We start from the raw sequence: 17,101 nt of genomic DNA, 5'->3' as shown, positions 1-17,101 counted from the left end.
GAGCGACCGTCGTGCTCGGCAATGGGATCCATGGCACGGTTCCAGAAGGTTGCGAAACGTTCTCTCCTCTCTTCCTTATCGATCCATCTCCCGCCTGCACGCGCGAGAGAGAGCACGGCGATGCCTTGCCAACCGGGCGGAAACGACTCGGAAAAGGTTCCGAGGCCGCTACCTCGTTCGTGCCTGGAGATCGGAGCCATGTGTCAGGGGTAGCGTGAGGATGAGTAACATCGGCGTCGGCTGTCATGGGAGGATCGTAGATTGGTCGTGCCTACATACGCGGATCGTGACGTTCGGGAACAGGGGATATTGATGGAACCAAGATCCCGACCCCATGGCGAGCATGGGACGACGGTCAGCTCGGGGAGAATAAGATAGAGCGCAGTGGTAACTTGTAGAATCTACAGCTGAACCGAGCGCACAGGGAGGGGACAGAGAGGTCTGTCTTCAAGGACGCGAGAGGTGAGCATAGAGAAGCATCAAATTGTCAATTCAACCACATCGGCTCGCTATCAGATGATGCCCTTCAGTTCCTTCTCCATGGCCTTAAACTCCTCCCGGACCTTCGGGCAGTAATGCTTCCTGAGCAGCTCCCCCTCCCAAACCGTCGTCGTAAACGGATTGCTCCCTTCCACCGTTTCCGAAAGGGGCTTGTATGTGCCGTCGCCCTTGCGCTCCTCGGTGTTCCACAGAGCGCTGACCTTGCGGCCGTGCGTACGCAGCACGTCGTGCAGGAGGCCTAGGACCGCCTGGCATGACTTCTCGGGCACCTGAAGCGACAGCGTCATGAGCTGCTTGGTGAAGGCCGCCAGCCGGAGCGGCGGCACCGAGCGGATGTTCCAGGGTGGGAGGAGCACGCTGCCGAGGCAGCGCATCAGCAGCACGGTCGTGGTCTGCAGGTTCACCTTGTTGTTGCGCCGCTCGGCGGCCGGGTTGCCGGAAGAGGTGTCGTTGGGATCGATGAGGTGAAGGGATTTGGCGCCGAGCTCGAGGTCAGGGTTCACCGAGAGGCTCAGCAGGCTGCGGTAGAGGTTCGTGATGAAGAAGGAAAGGTCGAGGTGAAGGTCGGAGCGCGCGTTGTGAGCGTCCTGGCCTTCGAGCAGCGCGAAGGCCGTGACGGTGCAGAGGAGGGCTTCTCTGCTCGTGTCGCGGACAACGGACAGTTCGTCGTCCTCTTCGGCGGCATCCGGCGCCCCGTCCTCTTCTTCCTCCTCCATGCGGTCGCTGGCGCGGATGAGATCCTTGAGGGCCTCGAGGAGGTCTCCAAAGAAATCCTGGTTGATGAGATGCGCGTACTTGGCGAGGCCCTCAAGGACGGCACCCATGAGGTGCGGCGTGCTGGCCTTGAGAATGCGGAAGTAGGTGGCGAACACCATCTTCAAGATCTCCGACTGCATCCTCTCCCGCTCCTCGTGGCTGACGGTCGCGTCGGCCAGGGCCATGACCTTGTCCACCTCCTTCTGCTGCTTGAGCAGCTTGCGCTCCCGCTTGGTCCGGAAAACCTTTTTGACCTTGGGCTTCTTCCCGTTGGCCTGGTCCCCGGGGCGGCTCACCGTGTCTTGCGAGCCCTTGCCAACGAACTCGGACAGAAGCCGCAGGTGGAGAAACATGTTCAGCACGCTCTCATCGACCCGGTACTCCTTGGCCTTCATCATCTTGGTGATCAGGGAGACGGCCTCCATGGACGCGTTGCCCTCTTCGTCTTCCCGGAACAGAGTCTCCAGGGCCTGCCGGCACTTGACAAAGTCCTCGTCCAGCTTGCGGCTGCTGAGCTTTCTCACGAGGATCCGCAGAAGCTCGCCGCGAAAGTTGAAGTGCGGCACGGCATTGATGAGGGTGCAGGCGCAGGTAAAGGCGATGCTCGAGATGGGTTGTGCCCCTTTCCGGGTCTCGGTAACCGGCGAGGAGGCGTGCTTGGCGAGGGTGGCGAGGTAGTTCTTGTAGCCGGCCACCAGAGCTTGCTCGTATGTCCGCAGCCGCCTCACCTCCTTGGACAGCTTCTCGCCGGGCTCCTCGGCCGCCGGCCGTATCCTGTAGCCGGGGATGACGTCCTTGTAGACGGTCATCTGGGTGACAATGCAGAGCTTCTGGACGGCGACGATGGGCGACTCGCCGATGCGAGCCAGGGCCTTGAAGGCACCCGGGTGCTCCTCCGGGTCCTCGTTCAGCTGCGTCGCAATCTTTGCGAGCTCTTCTTGGGCCTTCAGAATCTCTTCGCGCTCGGAAATCTTGGGGGCTTCGGGAGCGGGCGCCTCTGCCTCTTCGTCGGCGACGTCGGCGGCATCGTCGCCCTCGCTGTCGAGCCAGTCGGCATCGCTGATCGAGGCGGCGTCGTCCTGAACCTGCCACGTCCCCTGCGCCGTTTTCACGGGCAGTCGGCTGCCGGCCTCGGCATTCTTTTTGGCTTCCTTCTTCTTGGCCTTCTTGGACTTGGATTCGTAGGCTTCCTCGAGGTTCCAGCTGGCGGCGCTCTTGAAGAAAGCCTTCTGCAGCTTGGCATCGCTCTTTGTCGATCCGGGCGCGTCGTCGCCAGGGGGAGTGACTCTCCTTCTCTTCGAAGGTCGAGTGGCCATGGTGTCGTGTTGTGTCGTGTGGAGAGGCAGGGAGAGAAGAGTCCCGTCTTGGGTGTGTCTTTTGTTTTCTTCAGCGATTGCCCGTCCGTCGCGGCGTTGGGGACTTTTTTTTTCGGCTCCTCCCACATGGACCAGCTGCGACCCAAGAGCTGTGTTATCGGACGCCTCTGGTTGGTCGGCGCCGGCTTATCAGCCCCGCCGGCTCTTGGACTCGCCAAAATTTCTGGGTTGATGGATGCGCTCCGTCGAGCCTTCGACGTGAAGCAAAAAAAAAGTCGAGACAACAGGCGCCAGAGTGCGGACGGTGTACAGCCAAACCCTTCCACTTCCGCCTCTTTGCCAATTCTCACCTCTCTCGACGGCGCCAGGCCTAGGGACTGTTTGTTTCATCGTTGAGCCTCGCGCGCCCGCTTCCACGCCTGCGGAGCGAAACCCGTCCTCTCGTGCAGTCTGGCGCTGAACGCCTTCAGAGACCCCAACACACATCAAAAAGACCCCGTCCATCGAAGGCTGGACTGAAGCGATCGATCCCTCACGATGGCGACTTCGCTGGCTGCGCAGCTGGCGCAGATTGCCGCCAACTCGCGCACCAGCTTGAACGTCAAGGCCCTCAAGGCCAGCCACTCCAAGTCCCTGATTTGGGAGCCCTGCGTGGCCGCCGGCCAGACCTTCGCCGAGATCTACCAAGCATGCCACGAGGGCTTCGAGGAGCTCTGCCGTCTGGATGCGCGCTTTGCGGTCTTTGGCGCCACTCTCTTTAGCGAGCAGAGCCAGGAAACCGACCGCGTCCAATTGAATGCCAAAGAAAACGCGGCCCTCGACAAGCGCATTGTATCCTTCCTCCACCTGGTCGGCAGTCGGCTGCGGCTCATGCCCGCCATTAAGGCCATCGAGTGGCTTATCCGCAGGTTCAGGTAGGGCACCTGCGATGGCTGAGTATCCACGGCGGTGCTGACCAGGCTTCGCGCAGGATACACGAGTTTAACACCGCCGAGCTCATCACAACCTTCCTGCCGTACCACACCATCCCGGCCTTCGTCACCCTTCTCTCCATCCTCCCGGCCAAGATTCCTCTCGAGTACAGGTTCCTGGACCCCTACATCCGGTCCTTGACAAACCCTCCCAGGGCCGCCATCGTGCGGCAGGCCACCGACCGGCCAGAGCTGCTTTCGATCATCTCGCAGTACACTCTCGAGTCGTGCCGCGCCAGGCAGGAGTACCCGGGCCTGGTGTCGTTTTGGGGCGGCATCATGGCTGAGGCGGTCAATGGCATGCTCGACAAGATGCGGTCGGGCCGGAAGAACATTCAGCTGGAGAACGACCATCTGCTCCTTCAGCAGGTCGGGCCCGTGTTGAGCGAGGCCATGGCCATGAAGGAGGTTCCCGGTCTCCAAATTGCCAGCTACATGGTGGTGGCGATTCTCGCCGCCAAGGGCAGCCTGAACGACGTTGCCCTCGCCGCCTTCATGGAGCAGCTGGTGCACGGCTGGACCGTCGACACCTATCGCCCGGGTCTCGTTTGCCTCTGCATCCTTGCCCAGCATCGATCCGCGAAGCAGGTTTCTGGCCGCGTCGCAAAGGCCCTCATCAAGGTTCCGGATCTCGTCCCAGCCCTGGCCGAGATCGGCCGGCAACACAGGGTGGACAAGCTTGCGAACGGGCTGGCCCTTGCTTTCATCGACAGGCTCTCCAAGAAGGGCGACCTCCGCAGCTTGCCGGCTGTCAACGCGCTTCTCCAGTCCAACTTGCTGCAGGAGAAGCAGATCAAGGTTATCTACAAGGCCTTGCTGCTGGCGGCCCACAAGGTCGATGACGCCGTCGACGAAGATGGACGCATCCGCAAAGAGATAGGCTCGTCGCTTGTTGCCTTGTCGCAAGCCACGGGGGACACGGGCGATGCCATCAGGGCCGCAATCGCGGAGGTTGATTTCGACATTGAAGAGCTCGAGCTTCGGCTTGGGGCGGCGATCCGTCCAAAGCTCGCCATCGAGCAGGAGGACGAGGACACAGAGACAAGGACACAGCCGGCGGCGGTTGAGCAGCGGCGCGACATGGAAGCGATTTTCGAGACCATCGCGAAACTGAATCCGTCATCCACGTCCTGCCTGTCGCAGGATTCCCGGCCCTTGTTCGACGACCTCTGCTCGGTTTTCCTCTCGGCGGCCGCCACCCAGGATGATCTGCAAAAGTTCGACGCCACGCCGGTTCTGAGCCGGTCCAAGGCTCCGGACAACTCCTTTTATTTCAGCTTCTACCTACGCGTTTGGTGCGGGCCGTATCCGACGCTCGCCAAGGTGGCTGCCCTCGAGCGCGTGAAGCTTCGGCTCAAGGAGAACGACTGCGCAGACAAGGATTTCCAGGCCCTGCTTCCCTACTGCGTGGTGGCACTAAGCGATCCCGCGAAGAAAGTGCGCCGGGCCGCCGCCGACCTCGTTGCCGTGCTGGGATCTCTGCTCAGGAAGGCTTCGGCGCCGTCTCGGCAACGCTGGGCTGCCAAGGACCTGTACGGAAAGGCCGGGGCATCGAGCGCGCTCGACAACAGCGCTCTGAAATCCCTGGTTAGCTCGATCCTGGTCCCGTGCCTCGAAGAGTCTGTCCTCCACGAGGGCCATGTCATTGCGGCCCTGGTCAGCGCGCTGCAGGGCTCGAAGGGCTCCTCTGCCACCGAGAGCGAGAAGCGCCACCTTTCGCACTCCGCGAGGCTCGCCATCTTACAGTTCCTTTGCGGCCATGTCACAGAAACCCCACTGCTCGTCGTCAAGCTCCGCTTGCTCAAGGTCGTCAACGAGATCCGAAGCATCTCGGGGACTTCGCGGACCGATCTGCTCCTCCCCTTCCTCCGATGGTGGGCTGGGTTGGGCCAGGAGGAAGCGGCCGAGAAGGCGGCAGCGGAATCCCTGGAGGAGGCCGCCATTGACGAAACGGCTGTCGATGTGGTCGTTGCGAACCACAAGGATGGTCTCGACGCCTTGTTCCAGCTCATTAACGACCCGGCCGTCGCTGCTCGGGCCCATCTGGTCAAGGCAATCTTCGCTCGCATCATCAAGATTTGGCCGTCCATGAAGTCGGACACCAAGCTTACGACCGCTCGCACCATGTTTGCTCTCACCCAGACCCCGTCCTCGTCGGGACAGAACGTCGTCATCGAGGAGGCCGCAGAGCTCTTGCGAAAGGTGGACTTGACGACCGAGGTTCTGTTCGATTTCCTCGACTCTCTCCAGGAAGATGTCAGGCTCGCCACGGAAAAGCCCGCCAACAAGCGCAGGCGCGTCAGCACGACGGAGCAGAACCGCGCCGCGGCCATCCAAGGCAACAGCCCCGAGCTCAAGGCGGCCCTGGGCAAGACGACGTTTGTGTTGGAGCTCGTCCAGGAATCCGACCCCGTGAACCACCCCGAGCTCCTGCCGAGTCTCTTTACCACGCTCTCGGACCTCCACCATCTCAGCACGCTCATCGGGTCCGAGCTTGGCTACCTCCAGAGCCTCGTGCTCAGCAGCCTGCTCGCCATGATGGCGGCGTACAAGGACAACAAGGACCTCAAGATCGACGCGTCGGTTGGGCACGGAGACGTCTTGGCAACGTGCATCCAAAAGTCCTCCAGCCCCTCCGTCATCAACTCGGCGTTGCTTCTGGTGGCCAGCCTGGCTCGGACAGCGCCGGATGTGGTGCTGCAGAGCGTCATGCCCATCTTCACCTTCATGGGCAGCTCGGTGCTCAAGCAGGGCGATGACTACTCGGCTCATGTCGTCAACCAGACGATCAAGGAGGTCATCCCGCCGCTCATCGACACGTTCCGCAAGCGGGGACGGAACGTGGTGTCGAGCTCCAAGGACCTCCTCGCGAGCTTCGTTACGGCCTACGAGCACGTGCCTTCGCACCGGAAGCACGATGTCTTCCTCTCCCTGGTGCAGAACCTCGGGCCCGAGGACTTCCTGTTCGCGGTCCTGGCCATGTTTGTCGATCGGTACGCGGCCACCGACAACATGATCGCCTTCACGACGCGCCTGATGAGCTCGTTCTCGGTGGAGATTCAGCTCCAGACCCTCGTCAAGCTCGTGAACCTGATCGGCGACATCTTCAAGCCCAAGCCCGCGCTGTCTAGCGTCCTGCTCGGCGGAGAGGGCCCTGGGGACGAGGACAGCCAAAAGCTGGCCACCAAGCAGCTGAATCTGCTCCCGGCGCTCCTCGCCAACCGTCGCCTGAAGCGCGAAATCACGCAGCTGGCGGAGAGGGACGACATGGAGACGGGCAAGCTTCGCGAGCTGTATGCCACGCTCCTCGAGGGCATCCTGTCCTTGGCCTCCACCGTCAAGGGGAAGAAGGCGCTCTACAATCGCTGCGGCGACGCGCTCTCCAACCTTCTCAACCTGCTTTCGATCGCCGAGTTCATCAAGAGCGTCGAGGCGCTGTTGGATCGTCCCAACATTGGCCTGCGGCAGAAGGTGCTGCGCGCGCTCGAGCTGCGCGTGGACAGCGAGAGCACCGGCGACGCCGAGTCCCGCGAGGCGCTGCTCGCTTTCCTGCCGCAGCTGACCGCCGTCATCCGCGAGTCGGACGACATGAACTACAAGCACACGGCGGTGACGTGCGTCGACAAGATCTCGGAGAAGTACGGCAAGAAGGACCTCGACGCCGTTGCGGCGGCGGCCGCCACGATCGCAGGCGACCACTGCCTCGGGCAGTCGTCGCAGAGCCTCCGGGTCATGGCCCTGCTCTGCCTGGCGTCGCTCGTGGACGTCCTGCAGGATGGCATCGTTCCGGTGCTTCCCATCGCCATCCCCAAGGCCCTCGGCTACCTGGAGGAGAGCTTGGCTGGCGAAGAGCCCGATGCCGAGCTGCACAACGCTTCGTACGCTCTCATGGCGGCGCTGGCCCAGCACATTCCGTACATGATCACGGGCTCCTACCTCGACCGCCTGCTCACCCTATCCAATGCCTCGGCGGCTGCTGAGCTGGATGACGAGTCCAACAGCAACCGGACGCACTGCCTCCAGTTCCTGGCCAAGCTGGCCGATCCGAAGATTCTGTACAACGCCCTCAACCAGAACTGGGCCTCCGCCGCGAACCACGGCGCATCGGTAAGTGCACCTCCTTCGCCGGCAAGTCGGAAAGCCATCGCTAACGCCCAAAAGGCCGTTGGTGAGTATCTGGACATTCTCGGCCTGGCCCTTGACAAGCACTCCAAGTCGGTCGTGTCCAAGAACGTGTCGTCGCTTTCGGCGATCTTCCTCAATGCTCTGGACCTTCGGAGGTCGGTCGCCGCGGGCCAGATTAAGACGGCCATCAGCCAGTCGCAGCTCGACGAGCTGGAGCCCAAGGTCCACGAAGACGCGCTCAAGATGATCTACAAGCTGAACGACGCGACCTTCCGGCCCGTCTTCTCCAAGCTCATGGAGTGGGCCACCGCCGGCCTCCCCAAGAGCGACGCCGCGGGCCGGACGCTCCGCCTGTACGCCGTCTACGGTTTCCTCGACGCCTTCTTCGGCAACCTCAAGTCCATCGTCACCAGCTACGCCTCGTACATTGTCGAGAGCGCGACCAAGGTGCTCTCGTCGGTCGACTTTGCCGCGGACGGCAACCAGAAGGAGCTGTGGAAGCGGGTGCTGCGGACCCTCGCCAAGTGCTTCGAGCACGACCAAGACAACTTCTGGCAGGCGCCCGCGCACTTTGGCGCCGTGGCGCCCGTGCTCGTGGCGCAGTTCCTCCGCGCCGGCAGCGTGGAGGCCACCGAGGAGCTGGTGCCTGCGGTGGTGGAGCTCGCGGCCGCGGCGGATTCGCAGGAGCACCACAAGGAGCTCAACAGCACGCTGCTCAAGCATCTGCGCAACGGGCAGGCGGCGGTGCGGCTGGCGGTGATCAAGTGCCAGCAGGCGCTGGCGAGCCGGCTGGGAGAGGAGTGGCTGCAGGCGCTGCCCGAGATGCTGCCGTACATTAGCGAGCTGCAGGATGACGACGACGAGGTGGTGGAGAGGGAGAACAGGAGGTGGATCGTCGGGATCGAGGAGAAGTTGGGAGAGAGTTTGGACTCGATGCTGCAGTAGTTGGTCAGGTTGTGGTACACCTGTAGTGTCTGGGGGCGAGATGGCCCGGTGTGTTTGTTTTTCTGTAGAATACGCATGTGTATGTGGGTTGTCATTTGGTTTGGAAATACAACATGCCGTAATCGAGAGAGCATCTATCACCTCATCATTCTTGTGTGCATGTGCAAGTCTAATGTTTCTGATTCACCCATGCTGGCTGTGTTTGCACCACGGCCATCAGCGTAGGCGGCGTACGGCCAAGAGGTGCCGAAGTCCGTTGCTGGACCTAATATAGTACACGAAAGTTGCCCTGGTAACAAGGGACTCTGAGAAAGCTTTGTGAACGTTTGCTTTGCTTTCAAGACCAACGTTATAATTTCCAATTGACGGCCTAGACGTGACAGAGAACCCACCACGCTAGTGTGGATTTTTTTTTCCCTTTTTCTTTCTTTTTTTTTTTTTTTTTGCTATGTATGTATGTACAAGTACCTGGTGTCGCCATGTTTTGGAGCCAAGATCGTGGTCGACCGCGGCACGGGACCTCCAGATCTCGGCAAGGTTGACGTTGAAGGGCTCCATGGAGCGGGCCCTGGACTGGACCAACCCTGCGCCGGACGCCTCTTTCATCCGAGGTCGGGTAGCCAACCCGGCGATGACGGTTATGTAGCACTTGGGCACCAGAAGACGGCGGGTTGGCTTCAACGTTGCCCAAAAAGTGCATCGAGGCCGAAGCTGCTGCACCTTGTGAACGCTGGCGTTTAATTGAAGGTTATGCGGGTGCCCGTTTGGGCCTTTCATGGTTGGCCGCCGACGGCACTGGCACGTGCTGGATGCGCTGGAGTTTCCAGGACGGGGAACCGTTTTAGCGTCCGAGGAACGAGATCTTAGGGAGTGACCAGCGGTTTGGGCGGGTGGGTACCCTGCTTGAATGTCTCTCCCTAACAGGCTTGCCCTCACGTGATTCGTCGATCTGGATGGGGCGCCCAGTCGGCACCGACCCTGCCACGCTAGCCGAGGCTCAACCACGGGGGGGCAGCTTGCGGCTTTCCCGGAGTCGGTCTCGCTGGGGGCACATGTCGTTCGTTTGTCTCCGCCGCCGACATCCGACTTGTTGGATTTCGCGTCGCCGATATTTGGATCTCATCGACGACGCATCACCACGCTGCGTGGTCCCCCTTTTTCCCTGTTCCACGACCAGAGACGCCATGGCTCAACGCTAACGCGACCCTTTTGCACATTGCGTTTTGATTCGCCCGCCCCCAGCCTCCTCCTCCCCGAAGAAGACGAAGACCAAGAACAACAACAACAACAACAACAACAAAAACAGGCCAGGCATACTGACCACCACCACGGGCCCGAGCCATCTGTCGAACGAGCCGAATTGAAACCCAACACGCCCGCCATTTCTCGGATCCCTCGGACATGATGGCGACGAACCGCACCCTCTACACCGCCGCCGACAGCCTCGCTCAGTCGCGTGGTTTGCCGGGGCCCATGGCGTCGCTCTCATCATCCACCTCGGGCCGCAACCCGGCGTCCTCGCACATTTCCAAAACCTACCGTCAGGCGTCGACGCTCTTCCTCACGCGCCGCCTGCCCGAGGCCCTGTCGACCGTCCTTCCGCTCGTGACTCCGCCGCCGCCGCCGACAGAAGGGTCCGCCGAGTCCTCCGAGCCGGCCCCCGTCGTCCGGGCCTCGCGGTCGTCGAGGATCAAGGTCTGGAGCCTCTACCTGACCGTGCTGAACGCCATCGTGGAGCTTGGCTCCGACGAGGGCAAGGACGCCTTCGGGACGCAGGAGTGGAAGGCCATCTGCCACAAGGTCCGCGAGGGCGAGGTCTGGGAGGAGGTGGTGCAGAACGGCTATCATGGGGTCGAAGGGGATGTGGATGCCGAGGTGGTGATCAACTTGTACGGCTCCCCACGTCCTTTCCAAGCCTACAAGCTCGCATCTTTCAAGTTCGCCTCGCTAACCGCATCGCAGAGCCACTCTCCTCCTCGCCCACGCCAAAACCCAAACCCTCAACCAAAAACGTCTGGAAAACTACCTTGCCGCCTCCCGCACCCCCAACCTTGACTCCATCCCGTCCGACCGCTTCTCGGAGTCCCCGCGCCGCTACCGCTCCCCCCGCCGCGGCACCACCAGCGGCGCCGACACCCCGCGCGACCTCAACGCCCGCGTCAAGCTCCTGGAGCTCTACACGCTGCACGTCCTCCCGCGCAACGGCGAGTGGGAGTACGCCCGCGAGTTCATCAGCGTTAGCCCGGTCCTCGACGACGAGCGCCGCGACGCGTTCCTGCAGGCGCTCGACACGCTGCGCGAGGAGACCGAGGCGGCCGAGAGGCGCGAGGAGGAGGAGCGCAGGAAGCGCGAGGAGGCGATCCGCCGCGACATCGAGGAGGCGCGGCGCCTGCGGGCCGAGAACGAGGCCCGCGAGCGGAAACGGATCGAGGAGGAGCGCGCGAGGCGCGAGGCGGCCGAGGCGCAGGCCAAAGCGGCGGCGAGCGCGGCGGATTACGGGCTCGACGGGTCAACGACGCCGCCGCCGCCGCCGTCGTCGTCGTCGTCGTCGTCGCGGAGGAGAGGGACATCCGCTACGGCATCGGTCAGGAGCCGGTCGCCGGCCAGCTCAAGGGGGCTGGCGAGGCCGAAGGGGCCGGCGGGCAGGAGAGCCGGGTCGGGGAGCGCCGTGGCCACCCCGACGCTCATGTCGCGGGCCACGATGGTGCTGCGGAACCTGCGGGCGCTGGTGGACGAGGTGGCCTCGGCGTTCCGCACCAACCCGTACGTGGTGATGCGGATGCTGGCGTTTGTCATCGGGCTGCTGCTGCTTCTCAGCCGCAAGAAAATACGCGAGCGCATCGCCCGGGCGATCGGGGTGGCGTGGGCCAAGGTGAAGGCCACGGCGGGCATGGGGACCAAGGTCAGCTATATCTGACGGGGTGGAGGGATGATTCGGACACACACATGCACACACACACAGATGAGCATGGTGGAGCGGATTGGGATTCGTTTCCTTTGTCACACTGTATTTCTTTTTTCCTTTGTAAAAAGAATGATATGACAAATGTAATACTACAACTATTATCGTTTGACCTAGGCGCTTTCAAGATCGACGCGAGATCGAACATGGCAACATGGCTACCATCGTGGATGAGCAGGACCGGGACGTCGCCACGGCGCCCTCGTTCTTTTGCCCCAAGATTTGCCATAGAAGAATATCTCCCAAACTCCTCAACGCCGCTAACCCATGCAGACCGTCTGTGTTTGGTCGTGGCAGCATGCCACCTCTTCCCATCAAGACTCCAGTCCCGAACGGCTCGCCCAAACCCAGGCGACGCCGTTATCCAAACGTTGCCCGATTCGTTTTCTTTTGGTAGAATAACTGTCCCCGCGGAAAGAAAAAGAAGAAGAATCACATGGTTAGCCACCATCTCATGCCACCGAAAAAATAGATAAAAAAAGGAGACAGAGAGAGAGAGAGAGAGAGAGAGAGAGAGAGAGAGAGAGAGAGAGAGGCCGCCCAGAGGGGAAACACTTACATCCGTCCTCGAGCTGCCCAGGTTGATAATCTTGGGACACCCGTCGCGGTCCTTCTCGAGGCGGGTGCACTCGAAGCAGTAAAAGGCGTCCGAGATGCCCTCGCCGCCGCACACGACGCACTTGTTTTGGTAGTTGCCGAAGCTGCACTCGTCGCAGATGCGCACGAGCGTCGTCGGGCGGACGTACGAGTCGCACACGGGGCACTTGCCGTCGCACTTGTCGCAGAGCCGGCCGATGGCGATGCCGGCTTGCTTGCGGCACATGACGAGATCGCTAGAGAGAGAGAATTAGCTTGGTGGGCTTTGACGGAGAAGAGAGAGGGGAGGGGGGGGTGGGACGGGAAAACGTACGGGTGATGGCGGGACATGGTGGCGGTGGGTTGGTTCGGCGGTGGTTGTTGATAAGGATGATGTTGTCGTTGTTACGATATGGAGTTCTTTGATCCGGGACGAGAAAAGGCGGTTATGGAGCTGGCGGAGCTGATCGGTGGCCTTGGACGGTTCGATATCTCGGAACGGTAAGTAGGTAGGTAAGGAAGCACGGGATGTGGGTGTTGTCGCGGTGAAGTTGCTAGGTCCTTCACACCGTAGAGACGCGACCGAAATTCTTTGGTAAATACGTCATGCTGAGCCTCGGCGCTGGTTCTGGTAATTTCGGCGGTTGACAGGCACGGTTACAAAAGCGGCAGCAAGGGTTAGGGTTCTCTCCGAAACCTTCAAGCACCTCGAGGCGTCTGCGCTGCATTTCCACCGCGGCTTTCAAGACCCGCCCTTGATTGATAATCGACAACTGAAGAAACACGCGACGGTCCAGATTGCCTCCGCCCCCGGCATGTTCCTCGGCTGCACGCAGCCATCGGCTATCAATATGAGACAGTGATCCTATTCCACCAAGAGACCGGGTTCCCAATCTTTGATTCCATCCGGCCCACCTGGTTGTACATCGACCGACCCATCTTCCAGGTCCGCAACCGCAGACGCAGACGCAGACGCTTGTCATTGATCCTCTCTCGAGCCGCTCTGGCAGCGCATTGGGGCTCAGAGCTGGCCACGTTCCCCAAGCCGTAGCCAACTTCCCCCGGAACCGATTCGAACACCAACGGTCTATATAGATAGAACCTACCGAGGATCACGATCTTCTCCGAACCGGGCAGGATGGCCGATGCCGCAACCACAACTGCGCCGAAGCGCAAGGCGACGCCCGAGGCGGCATTTGATGATATCGCGGGCAAGCGCGCCAGGCTGGACCACGACGATGATTTTTCACCATCCGCCAACGGCGCTCGCAATGGGACGGCAGAAGGAACAACGGACGGGCCGGCGCGGACCGATGCAGGGAGGGATCCCTCCGCCGGCTCACCTCCGCGAGCGCGCCCAGAAGCCGAGTCGCAGGCGCGGCGCCCATCTGATCAGCGAAGACCATCGACGACGAGCGGGCCTCCAATCCGGCGCCAGGTCACCCTGGAGGAGAAGAAGCGAGGACAGCGGCTCTTTGGCAACCTGGTCAGCACCTTGAGCAGGACGGCATCGGGGCCCCAGCAGCAGAGGAGGCTTGATATCGGGCGGCGCCAACAGGAAAGAGCGCAGCAGCGGAGAGCCGAGGACGAGAGGCGCAGGGCTGAAAGACCAGAAGACGTGGCAAGGTCGCGCGAGATCGAGCAGCTCAACCTCGACGAGCGGGCGGTACGTCATCCTGCGGCACGCCATGCCGTCCGGCTCGTGGCTAACCCGTTCTCTGTGCAGATGCATACACGACACCGAACAATCCTGTCAAGAGCGCGCAACCTGGTGACGAGAAGCGAGCCGAAAATTGTGCGTGCCCCTTCCTCAGCCAGCAGACCCCGACGGCCTGAGCTAACCTGTTCCCAGGCCTATCTTCCCTACAAGCTCACGAGACACCAAGAGGATATCCTTGAGGATCAGATTCGCGAGGCCGAGGAGACGATCGCCCGGGAGAGGCGTGAGTTCAAGCTCCGCAAAGAGCAACGGCTCAGGGAGCTTGGCGTCGAGCCCCCGGTGCGATCGCCGTCTCCCCTCCCGCCACGAGAGCAACACGAGCCGCCAAAAGCAGAAGAAGAACCGGAGATGCACCCGCCCTCAGCCTCAGACCAAGCCACGGTTGGTGAGCCCAAACCTGCACCGCAAGATACTAACCTGGAGACTGTGGTTGCCACGGCGCCGACCGAGGACCAGGCGCAACAACAACAACCTCCTCAGGACAAGGAACACGACGAGCACGGAGACGAGATGGTGCAGGATGAGGAGGATGTCGTAATCTACTAACTTTGCGCCAAACCCCCGCCCCGTCTGGTCGTCCCATTCCAATGTCTGCCCGGCTGTCATCCTGCGAGCATGTGGTGGCTGAGAGCGGTGGATTGTATAGCTGCGGGCGTTCTTGATGCGCCTGAGGTGGATGCTTGCTTCCGGGTAACACCCTCTGATCCTAGGTAAGCTGGCCGAGGGGAGTCGGGATTCGGGGCAAGATGATCAGACCCGATGCCATGAGAGATGGATGAACGGGCGCTGTCACAGCGGTTGATGATACAGCGGCATGCCATGTTTTAGCCAGCCGCCATGGAAGAGATTGAACTCGGTCGGAATAGAGTCTCCTGGGCGGTCATATAGCCATAGTAGCCCGACGTTCCTTAGTACATTGGTAATTCTCCTCAAGGGAATCGGCGCGGCAACCTGCAGCGTGAATTCATGGCTGGACAACAACAACAACACAGCTGCTCGGGTCTGTAAACCGAGCTGGCGGGGATACCTCTCGCCAAGACCGGCGGTCGTCGCGGGCCTCGGATGTCTCGTCGGTGGCTACGCCGGATGGGCCCCTCCCTGTGCCACATACTATAGAACAAACCATCGGTGGGAACCCTGTTCCGTCGCCCTTTCGGTGGATTTCCCCCATCCTACTCTCAAATCCGAGGTTGCTGCTGCGAGCTGCGAGGTTGCTACGGTCTACTAAAGTGGGGTTTATGACGCAAAGGTCACGGCCGGAGGACCTGAGGTGGTGCTGCTCCTCTTGCTGGGCCGGACCAAGTTTCTTTGAAAAGAACGAACGGCCTCTCTCTCGTCGGATCTCCGCCCGTTGGCGCCATTTGGGGGCCTTTCCGGACGCCGGGCAACAACCGTAGGATCGAAGGATTTCCGTCGGTGAGAGGAACCCTGCCTTGTGTCACCACCTTGTGTGTGTGTGTGTGTGTGTGTGTGTGTGTGTTGTCGTTGTCTTGCTGCGTCTCGCATCCGTGCAAGCTTGATCGGAAGTTTAGCCTCGGTTTGTCTCATCCTATGATTCCCCGTCTAAGGTACAAATCCCCGTGATCCCCCTTTTTGCTCACAATCCCTCTCCAGCCAGGCCTCTCTCTCTCTCTCTCTCTCTCTCTCATCCATGACCAACCACCCACCCCCCGGTAACTCCTGGCAATCGTCCATCATGGCCCCCTCGGCCCACGTCGACAAGCTCACCCCGACGGACCCTCGCGTCCAGCACTGCTTCTACACCATCCCTTCCTCCAAGCACAATGTCACCTACCACTACCTCCTCGCCGAGCCCCAGGGCGCCTCCCCTGCGCGCGCCACCGTCCTCCTGATCCACGGATTCCCGGACCTCTCGCTGAGCTGGCGCTACCAGGTGCCCCGCCTCACGGCGCTGGGCCTGCGCGTCATCGTGCCCGACATGCAGGGCTACGGCCGCAGCACGGCGCCCGAGGACCTCGCGGCGTACTCGTTCAAGACGGTCGCCGACGACCTGGCGGCGCTGGTCCGGCACGTGCAGGGCAAGCAGGAGGGCGAGGCGGCCGACCGCATCTTGATCGGCGGCCACGACTGGGGCGGCGCCGTGGCCTGGCGCTTCGCGCTCTGGCACCCGGAGATGCTGCTCGGCGTCTTCAGCGTGTGCACGCCCTTCATGGCGGTGCGCGACGCGTACCTGCCGCCCGAGGTCATGGTGGCCAAGCGGCTGCCCAACTTTGGGTACCAGCTGCAGTTCGGGCGGACCGAGGTGGACGGGTTCGTCGTCGGGCGCGAGCGCGTCGCGGCCTTCCTGCGGGCCATGTTCGGCGCGCGCCGCGACGACAGGCAGCCCGTCTTCACGCCGACGCACGGCGTGCACCTGGACCGGCTCGAGCCCGGGCGCATCGGCGAGAGCCCGCTGCTGGACCCGGCCGAGATGGCCTTTTACACGGACGAGTACCTGCGCAACGGCATCCGCGGGCCGCTGTGCTGGTACAAGACGGCCCGGATCAACTTTGACGAGGAGCTCGAGCTGCTCAGGCTCGGCAGGACGAGGATCACGGTGCCGGCGCTCTACATAGGAGCCACGCGCGACGCCGTGCTGTCGCCGTCCATGATGGACGGCGTGGGGGGCTACTTTGACGACCTCGTCCGGCGTGAGGTGGTTGGAAGCCACTGGGCGTTGTGGGAGGCGGCCGAGGACTGCAACAGGCATATCTCCGAGTGGGTGGAGAAGGTGCTTGAGAAGGAGAAGCCTCTCAAGGCGTCCATTTGAACAAGCGGGTGCGTGGTGGGGTTTTGGGTCGCTATTTCGTCAAGAGATTGACTTGTAATCGATCGATCGATCCTATGTGCGTACGGTACCGTGTAGGGGTAGCGAGTTTCGCAGATACGCTTATTTACATCCTATCGCTGATACTCTTTCCAAGGCCTTTTTTTTTTCTTCAGCCCGGCCTGGTCCCTTGTTCTTGGATGAACTGCCCTCCCCCCCTCCCCCCAAGCCCCAGATGCCATTCTCGGCTTGCTCTCCCGGGCCCGGGCGTTCTTCCTGGTTCCCGTTTGCCCAGCGCCGGCCCTATCTGACCAGACCTTTGTACATGCATGAGATTCACGAGACCCTTCGCGACAAACCTCCAGTCTTGGAGGGTGCGTGTGGATGCTTTGTGTGTCGTAGATAGGTGACACGGGCTCCGACGAAGAGTCTCCCACGTCGCAGCGTGGCCGGGATTGCATC

At 61.6% G+C, this 17,101-nt stretch overlaps 6 protein-coding genes across 6 annotated transcripts; 4 read left to right on the top strand and 2 right to left on the bottom strand.

Moving 5' to 3' along the window:
- Positions 1 to 512: 512 nt before the first annotated feature.
- Positions 513 to 2,573, bottom strand: VTJ83DRAFT_995 (uncharacterized protein; the record flags this gene model as incomplete). The annotated part of the gene is made up of 1 exon (XM_071014699.1): positions 513 to 2,573. One exon carries the CDS (start codon positions 2,571 to 2,573, stop codon positions 513 to 515), a length of 2,061 nt encoding a protein of 686 aa, XP_070870348.1.
- Positions 2,574 to 3,110: 537 nt separating this feature from the next.
- Positions 3,111 to 8,614, top strand: VTJ83DRAFT_994 (uncharacterized protein; the record flags this gene model as incomplete). The annotated part of the gene is made up of 3 exons (XM_071014698.1): positions 3,111 to 3,487; positions 3,544 to 7,651; positions 7,706 to 8,614. 3 exons carry the CDS (start codon positions 3,111 to 3,113, stop codon positions 8,612 to 8,614), a joined length of 5,394 nt encoding a protein of 1,797 aa, XP_070870347.1.
- A 1,401-nt stretch (positions 8,615 to 10,015) lies between these two features.
- VTJ83DRAFT_993 (uncharacterized protein) lies at positions 10,016 to 11,531 on the top strand (the record flags this gene model as incomplete). The annotated part of the gene is made up of 2 exons (XM_071014697.1): positions 10,016 to 10,503; positions 10,577 to 11,531. 2 exons carry the CDS (start codon positions 10,016 to 10,018, stop codon positions 11,529 to 11,531), a joined length of 1,443 nt encoding a protein of 480 aa, XP_070870346.1.
- A 405-nt stretch (positions 11,532 to 11,936) lies between these two features.
- Positions 11,937 to 12,503, bottom strand: VTJ83DRAFT_992 (uncharacterized protein; the record flags this gene model as incomplete). The annotated part of the gene is made up of 3 exons (XM_071014696.1): positions 11,937 to 11,978; positions 12,136 to 12,409; positions 12,487 to 12,503. The coding sequence occupies 3 exons, from the start codon at positions 12,501 to 12,503 to the stop codon at positions 11,937 to 11,939; spliced, it is 333 nt and encodes a 110-aa protein (XP_070870345.1).
- Positions 12,504 to 13,290: 787 nt separating this feature from the next.
- On the top strand, positions 13,291 to 14,418 carry VTJ83DRAFT_991 (uncharacterized protein; the record flags this gene model as incomplete). The annotated part of the gene is made up of 3 exons (XM_071014695.1): positions 13,291 to 13,818; positions 13,879 to 13,947; positions 14,005 to 14,418. The coding sequence occupies 3 exons, from the start codon at positions 13,291 to 13,293 to the stop codon at positions 14,416 to 14,418; spliced, it is 1,011 nt and encodes a 336-aa protein (XP_070870344.1).
- Positions 14,419 to 15,568: 1,150 nt separating this feature from the next.
- VTJ83DRAFT_990 (uncharacterized protein) lies at positions 15,569 to 16,642 on the top strand (the record flags this gene model as incomplete). Its single annotated transcript, XM_071014694.1, has 1 exon — positions 15,569 to 16,642. One exon carries the CDS (start codon positions 15,569 to 15,571, stop codon positions 16,640 to 16,642), a length of 1,074 nt encoding a protein of 357 aa, XP_070870343.1.
- Positions 16,643 to 17,101: the final 459 nt, after the last annotated feature.

Source organism: Remersonia thermophila, chromosome 1 (assembly GCF_042764415.1).
Source record: "Remersonia thermophila strain ATCC 22073 chromosome 1, whole genome shotgun sequence".
Lineage (NCBI taxonomy): Eukaryota > Fungi > Ascomycota > Sordariomycetes > Sordariales > Chaetomiaceae > Remersonia > Remersonia thermophila.
The sequence above is the reverse complement of the archived record's forward strand: the minus strand, read 5'-3'. Positions and strand labels throughout refer to the sequence as shown.